Source organism: Microtus pennsylvanicus, chromosome 8 (assembly GCF_037038515.1).
Source record: "Microtus pennsylvanicus isolate mMicPen1 chromosome 8, mMicPen1.hap1, whole genome shotgun sequence".
In the NCBI taxonomy this organism is placed as follows: Eukaryota; Metazoa; Chordata; class Mammalia; order Rodentia; family Cricetidae; genus Microtus; species Microtus pennsylvanicus.
In genome coordinates, this window is record NC_134586.1 from 84,866,674 (window position 1) to 84,881,523 (window position 14,850).

General features: G+C 40.6%; 1 protein-coding gene across 4 annotated transcripts in view; it reads right to left on the bottom strand.

Moving 5' to 3' along the window:
* Window positions 1-46: 46 nt before the first annotated feature.
* LOC142856475 (broad substrate specificity ATP-binding cassette transporter ABCG2) overlaps window positions 47-14,850 on the bottom strand; it is a 103,563-nt gene continuing 88,759 nt past the window's right edge. For all 4 annotated transcript variants that reach the window (XM_075983958.1, XM_075983959.1, XM_075983960.1 and 1 more), the window contains 8 exons: window positions 14,014-14,264; window positions 11,395-11,477; window positions 8,159-8,248; window positions 7,119-7,243; window positions 5,930-6,084; window positions 2,703-2,792; window positions 1,799-1,887; window positions 47-258 (listed from right to left, as the gene is read on the bottom strand). In XM_075983958.1, coding sequence (XP_075840073.1) covers window positions 108-258; window positions 1,799-1,887; window positions 2,703-2,792; window positions 5,930-6,084; window positions 7,119-7,243; window positions 8,159-8,248; window positions 11,395-11,477; window positions 14,014-14,264 — 1,034 coding nt within the window. In that variant the 3' untranslated portion in view covers window positions 47-107. The remainder of the gene's footprint in view (window positions 259-1,798; window positions 1,888-2,702; window positions 2,793-5,929; window positions 6,085-7,118; window positions 7,244-8,158; window positions 8,249-11,394; window positions 11,478-14,013; window positions 14,265-14,850) is intronic.

The following is a 14,850-nucleotide window of genomic DNA, read 5'->3' on the forward strand; positions in this document are numbered from 1 at the left end:
GTTTTCAGAGTTAGTAATTTTATGTACATCAAAAAAGAACACTGGATACATCAATCAAAGTGTGTGCATTTAATGGGAGTACAATTAATAGTATGGTAAAGGGGAATTTAAGAATACTTTTTAAGAAATAACAGTTTCAGGTAGGCAATTGTGAGGAAGATAATAATCATACAAGCCAGAGCCACGTGATTGCTCCACAGTCCCCAAGGTGAGAGATCGATGCCCTGTCTTTCCAAGTAGGCATCACCAGTACAAGTCCTGAAATTGAAATGTACAAAATTAATTAGGTTCATCCCTGTATCTATCAAATATTAATCATTATATTCAGTATTGACAGGTTAGTCAAATCGGCACTCTCCTCTGTAACTTACTAGATTCTATGCTAAGCAACGTGTACCTAATTAAGTTAATTCCTAAAAGAATCCAAAAGAGTATAACTATTAAGTGGTTTAGCAAATTTGGTCAAGTTAACACAGTCTTAGTATGAACTAAGTTTCTTGTCTCTTCAGACTCATTAGATTTAAACCTATAATGCTGCTGTCTGAGGGCAGAAACACTGACTCATTACCTCAGCTGTTGCTACGCCAGGTTCAGTCCTTCACGTGTGGTCTGCTCACCCACAGTGAACGCAACAGGTCAGAAAGCTACATCTGGCCAGAGGGGCACAGTGGCTGTCAGCCAGGGTCACGTCTGTCAGCTTTTGCTGCGTGCAGACATTCAGCCAGAGGGCACAGCTGACAGCCTTAGGGAGCAAGGAGAGCATGGCGGGGTGGAGTGGCCCCAGCAGGGAATCCAGCCCATGTGGCCACAATTACTGTGGCTGTTTTTCCTGTGCATGGCGGGATTCAGCAGCTTTCAAACCAGCCATTCCATCCTTTTGTGAGTGAGCATGAAGCCTGTTGTGACTCCTCCTCTTGCCTTACCACTGGCTGGCAGGGACTTTGTGTTAGGAACAAGCCACACCCAAGTCAAACCAAAATGAGGTGGGCAGGCAAAGAAAAGCGCTCAAGGAAAAACCCCTTGTCTGTCACAACCCAAAATAGAAAACCATCCTATTAACTAGTAGTACTTTTTACAACTGAGCATTCAGGAGATATTTGAGAGATCAGCACTCTTTTCTTTCATTAATCTCTAAATAAAAATATCATAAAAGTATTAACATTTTAAAATAAAGTCATCTAATTTATTAGGACCTGAATTCTATTTTAAGTCTTGAAAGAGTGCATCCTCTTTAGGGAGAGTTTCAAATCAGTTTAAACGAGCATACACACACACCCACACACCCCACACACACCCCCCCCCCACACACACACCAGCTGGCAGCCTTGAGTTCCATGATGTTCCCAAAGGCAGTGAGGCAGAAAGTGGTACCAGGGTCACAGCGATCAGTGACCCCCTTCTTGCCCTTCCTGCCCTAATGCTTGCAACTCTCTTCCACTCTGGGCTCTGGGTTGTAATCCATTCCGGATCAGAGACCACAAGTCCCTTCCAAACTATCAAAACAGCCCATTTATTAACCCCAAAGTTCTGCAAAGTAAAAATTCAAACCCAATCAAAAAAATACCAAAGGGAACTTTTAAAACATCTCACTCAATACACAGGGAAGTTTTTTTTTATATTAAATATGGCAGTGACTGGTATAGGTTATAGGAGCTTCAACATGGTCACATGAAATAGTGTATAAGGGATCCCTTCACAGACTGGGAAGTTTGACTCCTCCCACCTCTAAGCGCAGTAGCTGCTTTACAGGACGCCACAGGAAGACACAAACATACTGTGACACTGGACACAGACTTACATCATATTGCCGTAATCACAGGTGTTGTTGGCGGTTACATTGAGTCCGCCACAGAAATCCTGTCCCAAGAATTCATTGTACTGCAAAGCCTAGAATACATACAAGAACGCAGCAATGTCAGTCGTGTGAAATTCCAGAAGGTTTCTAAAGAGTCATCACAATCTCATGCTCAAATTTAATCTTTATTGTTATTTCTAAAAGCATACCAAGCTGCTTATGCACAATCTTTCTTTCTCCTCTTTTCTTAAACACCAAAACAGGCAATCAAGAAACTCAGGGCTGGGATGCAACTTCCAACTGGCCAAGAGGGAAGACTTGTGACTACCCCAGAGCATCCTCATCCCAATTTTATAACCCATAACTTTTATAATTAAAATGATACAGTGATGCTTAGTGAACACTGTTCATTTGTAGGAACAACCTTTTCTTGTTTTCAGAAAAAAGTAATAATAATGGAAATCAGAAATTTCATTGTACTGAATTTAAGACACAACGATTTTGTGTTTGATTAGTTGCTATAGCCAACACTGTTGCTGAGTACTACGGTCAACTTCTCTTCAGATCTCAGTTCCAATATAAACCATGCAGTACAGCCCCCATCCTCTCTTCCATTTACTTCCTTACTGAACAGAAAACCAATATTCTTCATCAATTAGTCAACACTTCTCTTTTATGTGATTTCTGCCTACTCTTCACGTCCCTCTAAAAATGGGTTGACTATGGAAAACCCCAGATGACTCCTCGACCCTCCAATAACAAAGACTAATAGGAAATGATTAGCCACTGTTTCTGGGAGGAAACCTGGATGGGACAGGGTCCCACTTGAGCATACGACAAGGTTAGGCTTCGTTCCACCATGCCTAGTTTGGGACTCCGGTCACCATGACAAGCAAGGACAACTTACTGTGTAGCCGTATCGAGGAATGCTGAAGTACTGGAGCCAGGACAACCAAGGCTCAATGGTTGTGAGATTCACCAAAAGACCAGAAAAAATCTGCAAGACGCAAAACCTATAGGTTAGAGCCAGTCCAGCGATTTCACAGCTTGAGGTAAGACCTCCTCTGAGGCCTTCCAAGTAGACAAATGTGACGGTGTATGCCTGTAATCAAACCTAGGAGGCAGAGACGGAGGGATCACAATTTCAAGGCCAGCCTGGAATACCTGGCACAATGGTCTCAAAAACAAAAACAACTAAAAAAAACCTCCCCCGCAAATAACCTACATCTGCTAAACATCACTGCTAAGGCTAAGGCAATACGAAAGAAAACTTCCAGTTATTGTACCTCCATGTGAGTACTTCTGTCGTGGCTATTTATGGCATTAACGGAGGATAATGCACCCATAATTAGTACTATAGATTCAAGTTATTTGATGACCCTTAATAGTTTAACTATGTCTTCAACTTCCTGTATAACTGCAATGGAAGATCAAGAAACAGAACCATCCCCTGGTCTCCCATGGGAAAAAGTTGGTTCCAGGCCTCCGACACTAAACTACATTCAGATAAGCAATTATCTCATTTTGAAGATGACACAGTACTTTAATGTAACCTGCACACAGCTTTTATGGTTCTATTCATTTTTATTGTGTGTGTGTGTGTGTGAGTGTTCTGTCTGTATGTAAGTGTACTGCACACATTCCTGAAGCCCCAGGAGGCCAGAGAGGGTGGTAGGCCCCCTGGAACTGGAATTAGTGACAACTGCAAACTGCCCTGTGAGTGCTGGGCATCAAACCTAGATCATCAGAAAGAACAGCCAGTGCTCTTATCTGCTAAACCTTCTTTCCAGCTCAGCCTTTACACTCACAATAGACACATTACAAGCGATCACAGATTATCTGCAGAGTGATTAAAATGCCTAATACAACACGAATGCTGAATAAAAAGTTGGCATATTCATTTATTATTTATGGATAAATGGAATAAGTGAATGAGACAGTATCCCTATGTAGTCCTGGCTGCTCTAGAATTTTCTATGTAGGTGAGGCTGGCATCAGATTTGGAGTAATCTTCCTGACTCTGCCTCCCGAATGTTAGGATTACAGATAGAAGATGCCATTACTGGAGTATAGTGTTCTTTAAGGAATAACGACATGGAGAGGAAAGTGTCATGCATACCCAAGAAAGCATACTTTTTTTTCCAGTTGAATCTTTTGATACAGACATGGGAAACAGACTGCTATGTGATTCTAACTATGTCACCCATATGCGCTTGCTCCTCCTAATAATCCTAGAAATATAGAGAACACTAGAATAATTCAGAACAAACAGGTTGCTGTACATCCAGATGAGATTTGATTTACAAAATTATATTCTATAGCCATGGCTGTAGGAACTACTTTAGATTCAGAATGCAGGTACAACATGATCTCCAAATGAGGACAGATGAGACCATGACGTGGTGATGATGTGCAGCAGAAGACATAACTAGTACCTCCATGTAAGCTTACCTATGCGGCCAGAGATGGCTCAGCAGTGAAGCGCAATCGCTGCTCTAGCAGAGGACTGAGTTTGGTCCTCAGCACCCATATTAGGCGGCTCACAACCACTACTCCAGCTCCAGAGAGTCTGGCACTGTCTTCTGGCCTTTGAGTCACTGCATACAGATGCACATACATGCACATAATTCAAAAATCAAAATAAATAAAAAGACTGCCCCGAAAGCAGAACCACAGTGGTGATGCCAGGAATTGACCACACAAGGTTAAAAACATGCAAAATGAGGTTCTCACGGAGTGTGTTCTGCCACACTAAGAGCGCTGGGATATGCAGGACAATGACAGCGCTGGCGGGCTGCGTGTGCGTGTTCAGGACTGCACTGAGGACTGATCTTACGACATACCATCTCTGAGTAAAACACGGATTGAGCACTGGCTTTGAAGTCCTGTTTGTAATAAACGCTACATAGCAATCAGCCCAAACAGAAATTAAAACATATTTTTTTACTTGTTTAAAGGTATTTTATTTATTGGATGAGACTATAAACAAGGATGATTATTTTCTAAAAAATATATACATCGGTAGTTTCAAAATTGAAAACTGAAGGAACTAAAGTTTAGCCGGACTTCAGCTAATGCCGTCTCATGGGAGGACGGCCGCCTCTAGCAAAGAGGACTATGCGCCAGTGTGCTAGCTGTTCCTATTTAATGATGCAGGAGAAAAACCATGGGAGCTAGTCCTTCTGATTTATCACGCGTGCAAAATTGAGACATATACAAGATTAGGAGTGAGGACACATTAAACAATGTGAAATAAATAGGTATCTATTGAAGGTAGGTGGACTTTGAAAGTTCCTAGCTTCTTCTTAAAGATATGGTCTCAGGTAGAGCAGGTTGCCCTCAAAGTTACTAAGTAGCTAAAGATGACTTCAATTTCCTGTTCCTTCTGCCTCTAAAATATCTCGAGGGCTGAGATTATGAACATACACTACCACGCTTTTTTATGTTTTACTATTTTTAAAATGATATCCAAGTTATAAGAGGGACCCAAGACAGACTCCTTGGCACACAGTTAACTTCTCCCAAGCTTCACTTTCTCCTTTGCAGGAATTCAACCAAACCATTTCTGGTTACTAATTGGTAAACACCATAAAAGATATGCTGCCATTTTTTAAGGAGTCAATGTTAATTCCTGTTTTCAATGATCCCAAGTTTGTCTAACATCAGATCAGCAAGAAGTATTTTCTTCCATTTCTGTGACTTTTCCCCTTTTCCATGACAACAGAATTTACTGCATAACAATAAACTCACAAGGTACAGTGGTTTCAATGCCAGCAGTTTTGAGACAGGGTCTCATTGTAGCTCAGGCTTGGCTTGAACGCCCAGCCATACTCCTGAGTGCCAGGCTGCAGATATACACCACCACAGCTGGGTAAAAACCAGCTTTTAGAAGCTTGTTAGTGAGGCACTGTCTGCAAAGTCACAGCGACATTCAGTAGCAACACAAGGGACTTGACAGAGGTTGGGAGCAAAGCCATCAGTTTCCCTAACAGTCACTTTATTTGAGCCTCTGGCTTTCTAAAAGGGGCATAGTCCCAATGGAAAGAATCCGCAAAGCAGATTTCTACCACAGATGGATATACAGAGAGAACAAGGCCAGGAGTGTCTTCTCCGAGAAGCACTGTCCATACTCACCATCATAAATACAAAAGAGATTGTCATGAGAAGTGTTGCCACGGATACCACACTTTGGCCTGCAGCTATGGCCAGTGCCATGGAGCTGGCTGTATAAGCCACCATCATAAGGCTGAACATCATGATGAAGAAAGCCCCCACCTCGTTTTTTAGTCCTGAGAAAGAGAAGAAGCAATCAGTGCCGCTGCCTTGTGTATTGGGTTTGTCTGTGTGCAAATAACACTGTAGCAATCACCATCAGAATTAAAGAGAAAAGGTCACCCACTATCGAACTACACTGGGTCATCAATGTCATTGCTTTATTCTGTGTCACTGATCAGCTAACAGTTTCCTTTCCCATGCTTGTTTTAGGAGCAGTATTTCAGATAACATGTAGATTTCTTTAGATGTAGCAAGAATAATTCTGAGCTCCTTAAATGAACAGCTACAGGCTCCACACTGGCTCCATTGCTACTGCCTTCTCCCGCCACAGGAAGCTCACCAACAGAAAACACTCATTCATCCAGACATCCCCACATCTCTCAGTATTTGTTCTAACTACATTAGGGAAGAAACTTGGTTCACAATTAAATGACCTCAGGGTTTAGTATACAAAGGAAGGGAGGGTTCTTATATCACCTAGGTCTCCCTAGACATAAAAAATGGCATTAAGTTCTTGAAGTACTTTATAAACTATGAGGTAAATATATGTATATATACATATATGATTATGTATATATCATACAACCTGATGATTTTGAAATACTGACAAGAAACTGGATCAAGAATCTAAGGCTCTCGATGCCATGTCATATTCATTATGATAAACCTCACATATAAAATGGAAGTTTTAAGCTCTATTGGTGGTTCTCATACTATAGTGCTTTGTAAAAATAGAATTACCAGTATGTATGCATGTGTACATGAAATTCTGAATCAGTGATCCTAAGGCCAAAGCCTGGACATAATGTAAAAATAAATCTGTCTATATCTTTCAGTGATTTCTTTTTTTAGTTAATAAAATAAACAATCCCCAAACTAAACATGGTTTTCTTATTAGAGAATATGCATCAGAGTATGTGTAGTTATTAAGATTTTCTGTGTCTTTTTAATATAGACACATAGAAAAAGATCAATAAAAATATACACAGAGAAATTAGTTCACTTTACATCCAAGACTAAAGAAAATTTCGTCTGGCCTATTACTTACCTAACATGAAGTATAATATACAAGTGAATATAACACTTGGCAAAAACCTCATGGGTAGTAAGTCAGATATCAGCTTTCCAAAGAAGTAAGAAGATACTCTGTAATATCCACTGATGTACTCGTGTCTATGAAAATACAGAACATAGATCTCAGATTAGTCCAGAAAGCACGGAACAGAAGATAGGGTACCTGCCGTACTCCTAGGGTCCTCCCACATGCTCCAGGCTGACCCCCAAGCCTTTCGCCATCTTAAGTGTCACCCTTCCTGGCCTTTCAGCTTCAGGCAGCTCTTACACTGTGACCCTCTCTCAGCCCAGCACTTCCTCTGGCTGTTGTGGACTCGGGCATCAGAACAAAACTTCTTCCTTCATTAAGCATACCTTACAACCTTAAAGCCCTTCCAGCTACCAGCTAATCCCTCCTGTTCCTGACATCTTTCTCCAGTTATTCCAAACTCTTCCACCAGTGTCTTTGTTCCTTTGATGTCTGTTGATTCATTTTGTTGGTAAATAAAGGCAGGCAAATCTCTGCAACCTTTGAAGAACAAGGGAGAAAACCCAGCCAGCTCCCTACAGTGAAACTGTCCTCTGGCTCCTTCCATGCCCCCACCCGCCAAGGCTTGTACTTGCTCTGCCTTTGCAATTGTGATCTTCCCACTTCTAGCTGCTGAACCACTTAACTTTCGGAAGCCCTTCACTTCCTGTGCTGGAGTTATCAACCTGTGATTAATCAAAACAAGTTACTTTTTCAGCCCTGCTGATGCTGCTTTCTCTCTCAGCACTGGGATTGCCTAACTTCAACCCAAACTTGAAAATCGCCTTTCTCTGGTAGCAGGCACCATATGCTCTGAATTTTCCACCCTTACCAAGACTCCTCTTTCTTAATACTATAGTCCTATGCACTTTTAAAAATTCACATTGAATAGTATAAATATGCATGCAATTTATATTTCTCAATGAAGCAGATAAGTAAGGATGCTATTCTGACCCAGTTTTGGACGTGACCAGTCTGACACACAGCTAGGACAGTGGCCTACTCACATGAAGAGTTTCTTCTCCACCACGAAGAGCTCCACAGCTGACACACTGGTGAAACACTGGTTGGTGGTCAGGAAAAAGAGCACCCCAGCTCTGCCGGGACAGGATGGGGACAGAAGCACCACAGTCAACTCTGTGCCCTGAGGTTTGCAGTCTACAAACGGTCTACAACTAACATGCTACTTTCTCTTTTTAAGTAAAACTGTTCTGGTTAACACGGAGAGAGGCCCTAGGGAGATGGCTCAGCAGGGCTCTAGGAGATGGCTCAGCAGGCTTTAGTGGTGAACTGAGTTCAATCCTCAGGACCACCATATGAGAGTTGACCCCCACAAGAGCACCAATGCACATACATACGCACAGACACACGCACAGACACATACACATATAGAAGGAATGACCCCCTGTCCCCAACTGGGTCTCATTACTGTGTCTATACCTCTACGGTGGTGACAACTGACTCCAGTGACTCCCTGTTAGAGCACATGCTGAAATCCTTAGTGAATCGTGTTGTTCCTATAAAATTCCCGTTGAAGCAGTGGCCTCCTAATACACAGGTATGGGAAACAGGGCCTTTCAGGCACATCCAACCATGCCCTGCTTGCAGCAGAAGATGGCCGGTACTAGTTAGTTCACTGTCAACTTGATACAACCCAGAATCCCCGGGAAGAGTCTTGGTGGCTGGCGGCGGGGGTGGGGTATCATCTTGAGTGTGAGCTCAAGGGGGAACCTCACCCTGAACGTGGGCAGCACCATTTCATTGACTGGGCCCTGGCATGTTTACGGAAAGAGAATACTAGCTGAGCAAGCAGGTGAGGACCTGTGTGCTTATTCCCTCCCTGTAGACATGATGCTTTAAAAGTTCTTGTCTTGACGTCCCCACAATAATGGACTTTAACCTCGAATTGAAATAAATCTCTCTTCTCTAAGTTGCTTTTTTGGTCAGGGTATTTTATCAGAGCAATAAAAAAATGAAACTAGGATATAGCCAAACATAAAATTGTAAATTTACTTAAAACTGGGAACTGAACTCAGGACTCTTAAAGAGCAACAAGTTCTCTTAACCTCCAAGTCACTGCTTCAGCCTCAACTACTTCCCCCAATACTACACAACCTCTAGTTCCTATGCTGGGTTAGCTCAAGAAATAACATCCACGGGAAACATCAATCACTAGCTGTCTAAACCTTCAAGGAAGGTAAAACAAACAAACAAACAAACAAAGATATAATGCTGAAAATAGCTCACTAGAGTAACACTGACTCTACACAGAAGAAAACTCACTTGACCTGAATGATAGACTTTTCTATGGTTCTTTACAAAAGAATCAGCCTTTCTCAGACATAAAATAATTTCAACATTTTTCAATAACAAAATCGGAAAAATGCCATCTACCCATAGTGGCATCTGGATGCCAAACCCTGAGTTCAATGTCTACAGCAAGGTGTGGTTCTCAGTGCGTGAATCATGACATGGTTGTGACTCTGAGGTTAGTGCTATTACTGAGCATATGCACTCTCCGCACAACCAACAATTAAAATGCCTCAGTCTAAAGCTCGTTTCAGTAGCATCTACTTTTAGTAGCAGCTACTTAGGAGGTTGAGGCAAGAAGATCAATAACTTCAGATGATGAATTCAAGCCAGCCTGCGAAACACGGTAAGACCACCATCTCAAAAAAAAAAAAAACTAAGTTATTATGAAAACAAAATTGTCAAGGATGTCCTGGAGAGATATCTCAGCAGTTAAGAGAACTAACTGCTCCTCCAGAGAACTTGAGTTTGATTTCCAGCACCCACATTGCTGCTCACAAACATCTGTAATTCCAGTTTTAAGCAATGTGACACCCTCTTCCGGCATCCTCAGGCACCAGGTACACACTATGGTGCACAGACACACATACAATCAAAGCCCCCAAACACACCCAAGTCTTTAGAAAAATTAAGGACACAATTATGACTGAATTTACACATTATCTTAGCAAAGAGCTAAAATAAACTGAATCTTACACATGGGCTCAACTTTCAAGTCAAATAAATTATAACCTATACAGGGAAGCTGTCTCACAAGCAATAGTCAAAAGCAAACAATACCAAAAATCAAAAGCATGCATGCGCTAACAGATACTATCAACACAGAGAAAACATCCTACAGAATTAGAGAAAATACTCGCAAAACGTCTATCTGATAAGGAAAAATAGTCCAGAAAAATAAAGGATTCATAAAACCCAACAACAAATAATAAAACAGACAAAGGACTAAAATAGATATAAATTGACCTTCATTATCAGAAAGTAAATAACTACTCACGGTATGGAAAAATTGAAGCACCTATGTGCTACAGTCACAAATGGAAAAATGACAAAGCTGTCAGGGAGACAAACTTCCCATTTCTTTAAAAACTTATCATAATTTAGCAATTCTACTGGTACAGTTCCTTAGAAAGCTGAAAACTGGGGTGCCAAAGAAACCTGCAGAGCCCTAACTTCACTCACACAACCAAAGGGCGAAGCAACACAAATGTTCAGACACAGGCAAATGAATAAATACAGAAAGTGAGCACACACACACACACGAATAAATCAGCCTTACAAAGGAAATTCTGACCAACTTGCAAAATGGATGAACCGTTAAGACATTATATAAGGGAAATAAGTCGGTCATCAAATGACAAATACTTAAGATACCGTGGATCTTCCAGAAGAGGTACATTAGAGATGCAAAGTTGGATGGTGCTTCCCAGGGGATGAGGTCAGCACTGAGGAATTACTTATGGATTTAATTTAATAGATAAGGTGGCTCCATTAAGGAAAAAAATCTCATCTGGAGTTGGAGGTTGTCAACTGTCACAACAGTGTGAATGTTCTTAATGAACTACACATACTTAAGATTGGTTATATTTAATCTTTTGTATGGTTACATCAACACACATACATTTGTGTGTATGAAAAAGGCAACTCATGAAGTTTTCAATTCGGCAGCTCATTTCGACCTACAATGATACAGTGATGTTTACCATGAACTTGTATTAAGGTTAAATCCTTAATCAATATTCATAAGAAAGAAAGAACACTTTAAAGAAAGAACACTATTTTTTCAAAACCAAGATCCAAATTTTGTTGCTCTGCCTCTGGAGTAGACTACTGTACTACTTTTGTAAACTATACTTTTCTCTTTTATTTTGCTTAGAACAAGTCCATACTCATTTCTATCCTACAGAATGGGGGAAAATCCAAATTTACTTACCTATTCTGGATTCCTGAGGAATCATTTTTCAGGTCAAAGTAAATCGCACCAATAATCAGTGCCAGTACGATTGTGACAATTAGCTTTTCAAAAAGGAAAATGAAGATAAAAGAGTTCCCATTAGAGATTAAAATGCTTGCATATTATTTATTATTTTAAAATATACATATAAAGTCCAATCTCACTTTGTACACTTGGTTATGATAGGGTTCCTGGGAACGTATGGGATAGAATACATTATTAGACTGCTTTCTAGAGTAAACTGAAAACCAAGCATTTGCTGTCAGTCAACAGAATAGCCCCTAAGATTCCTTCCACTGCTCCAGCAGTCAGGGAAGTCCCAGGTCAGACACTGGATCTGTGAATGGTGCATAGGAAACCTGAAGAGGTTATTTTGAGGACAAACCAAAGTCCAAGTGACTAAGAGTTCTGAACTGAACTGAATTAAACTTTTGTGCCAATGGACAAAGTTTCATACAAGAGGTTCAAGTGAGAACAGGATGTCTTGTCTTTTAATGTTGAAGATAAAAAAATTAATGAACACACCCCCCAAGTAGAAGTAGGGGTGAGCTCAGTCTGTGCAGCATCACTGACAAAAAAACACAACAAACAAACAAAGCAAAAAAGAAAACAAAACAAAAACCCCTTCTTTCTGTGGGACATTCAGGGGCTTTCATTATCGTCTCCTCTCTCACCGCTTCTCCATCCACCCACTGGGCCTCCTGCCCCACAACACCCCGAGATGCTTCCTCTGCACCCTCACAGTCACCTCCTCTCTCCTAACCGATCTGCGCAGACTGCCCCCAGGGAGACCGCACCAGCAACACTTTGGAGAAGAAGTCTTTTAAGGATGCTTCAAGAAGCAAGGGGCAAAGATTATATAATGTTATTTATTTGGAGGATTATATTTATTAATATATTATCAGCAGGTAATTTTTAAAATGTATGAAATGCTCATCTAAAAATGAAATATCCATTTATATATATATATTGAAATTTCAAAGCTCAAAAAATTCTTAATACTTTAACAGTATCAAAACAAAGTACAGCATGACGGAACTAAACTATACGCATACGTTTAATAGTCTATATAGCTTCAGCAATACATAATATTTGTGTTTATGAAAAAGTCAACTCTTCTAGCTTAAAGCATCAAGAGTGTGTGTGTGTGTGTGTGTGTGTGTGTGTGTGTGTGTGTGTGTGCATGAGTGTGTGCATGCGTGCACACTAGTACACATGAGAGCATGTGCCCAAGGAGGCCTGAGGTGTCAGTTCCTATTGGAGCTTGAGTTAGAGGTGACTGGGGATGAATGCAGGTCCCCTGCAAGAGAAGTATGTGCTCTGAAGACCTGGAAATACCATATTCACGAGAGAATTACAAGTCTCTTTGCTATTAAGATAGAAATTTAGCAAGGGGAAAGCCTATTACCCTGGCATATTTTTACTTTTATATTTATTTTATATTTTATTTTTATGGTGGCTAGTGTGGGTTGTCAACTTGACACAGCAGGGAAGATGGAACCTCCGTGGAAAAACTGCCTCCACTAGAGTGGCTGGTGGACAGTCTGGACACGGGCATTTTCTTTATTCCTAACGTATGTAGGAGGGATCGTCCCACTATGGCAAATGGCCATCCTTGGCAGGTGAGCCTCATCTATGTAAGAAAGTCAGGGGAGACAAGTCAGAAAGCAGTGGCCTCCACGCTCTCTGCCTCAATTCCCACCTTCCTGCCCTCCATAGTGGACTCTAACCTGTAACCTTTCCTCCCACTGTTTCATTAGGTCGGTGTTTCACCACAGCAAAGAGAAAAGCAAACTTGGAACAGCTATGCCAAGTCTTGTATAATAGAATGAAGGAACGTATCTATGAGATTTCTGCATCCGACCTCTGCATTTTTAAACAAAAAATGTAATACAATTCTTCAAAAGTGTTATCATATCTTTATGAAAATATATTTAATATTTTTTGAAAGTGTGTTCGGAGTGATGTTTGTGGTGCAGTCATAACAGGCATAAAACATGCAAGTCCATAGCCAGCCGTTAGTGGCTCTACAAGAGGCTGATAGTCTCTTCCAAATGGCTTTGATCAGAAAAATGTTAGTACACTAAACAGATGAAATATTTTTATACAGACACCACACTCGTTCTGAGATCTTCCAAATACAGTCACCTCTGGTTATATGCTAAGTCTAAATCATGTAAATAACTAACTGGTTCAAACCAAAGTTCAACTATTACAAATAGAAGAAAAGATGTATCAGGACAACACCATGACACACTGTATCAACTCAATGCTCATGGAAATCAAAAACATAGACTACCAAAAATATCCTACGCAAAAGTCAGTAAGGTATGACACCAAAGACAAACCAGGACAAATGAGCATTTTTGTAAGTTCAAGAACTAAGAATAACTTTTATCAGATTTTACTACTCAGGGGAGAGAACCACAAAGAGTGTTGTTTATGCAATTTGAAAGTGAAACTTCAGTATCTGTTAATAAAGATACAGTGGAAATGACAGAAAACTAGAAAATAAATAAAAGTAGCAGGGCAAGAAGACCAGGAGCCAAGTTTGTCCTTGTGAGTATTTCATAGCACAGCTCGCATCTGTCAGGTTACCTGAGCTACGGAGGCCTGAGGGTTCCCCAGCAAGTTTTTGAATGAACGCCTGGCAATCCATCTGAGTTGATGACAGAAGGAGGTAGTATACGTCGTCTCTTTGAAGGCTAATATTCCTTTCTTTTTTTGATTCCTTGGAAGTTGATCTAATTCAGCTTTTGTTTCTCTGTAGATGGAGGAGTTGGCATAAAACTCAGCTAAGTTTTCTATTATTGGCTTCTCTCTCTTGGAGGGCTCTTCAGTTTTGTTTTCTTTGGATAAATGTGGATAAAGAAGTGAAATATTAACACATAACAACTAATTTAACTCATTTTTCTACGGTTCCATACTTCTATAATCCCTTAATTCTAGAATTGTGTATATATGTATATAATATTGCATGTGATATATATGTGTGTGTGCGTGGGTGTGTGTGTGTATATATATATATATATATATATATATATATATATATATATATAATAAAATATTGGCTGGGCATATGTCAGAACATGGTCTAGGAATGGAGTAATGTAAAGAGAATTCTAAGTGCTTGAGAGAACACTCCAAGAAAACTAGTCTTGTGTTTGAATGAAAATGGTCCCAAGGGCTCATAAGAACTGGCACTATTAGGAGGTGTGTTCTTGCTGGAACATGTGTGTTTTTATTGGAGGAAGTATGTCACTGGGGGTGGGCTCTGAGGTCTCAGAAGCTCAAACCAGACACAGTGTCTGCCTCTTCCTGCTCCTCGAGGATCCAGATGTAGAACTCTCAGCTACTCTGCAGCATCATGTCTGCCTGTCACCATGATGACAATGGACTAAACCTCTGAACCAACAAAATTAAGGTCAGCCCCAA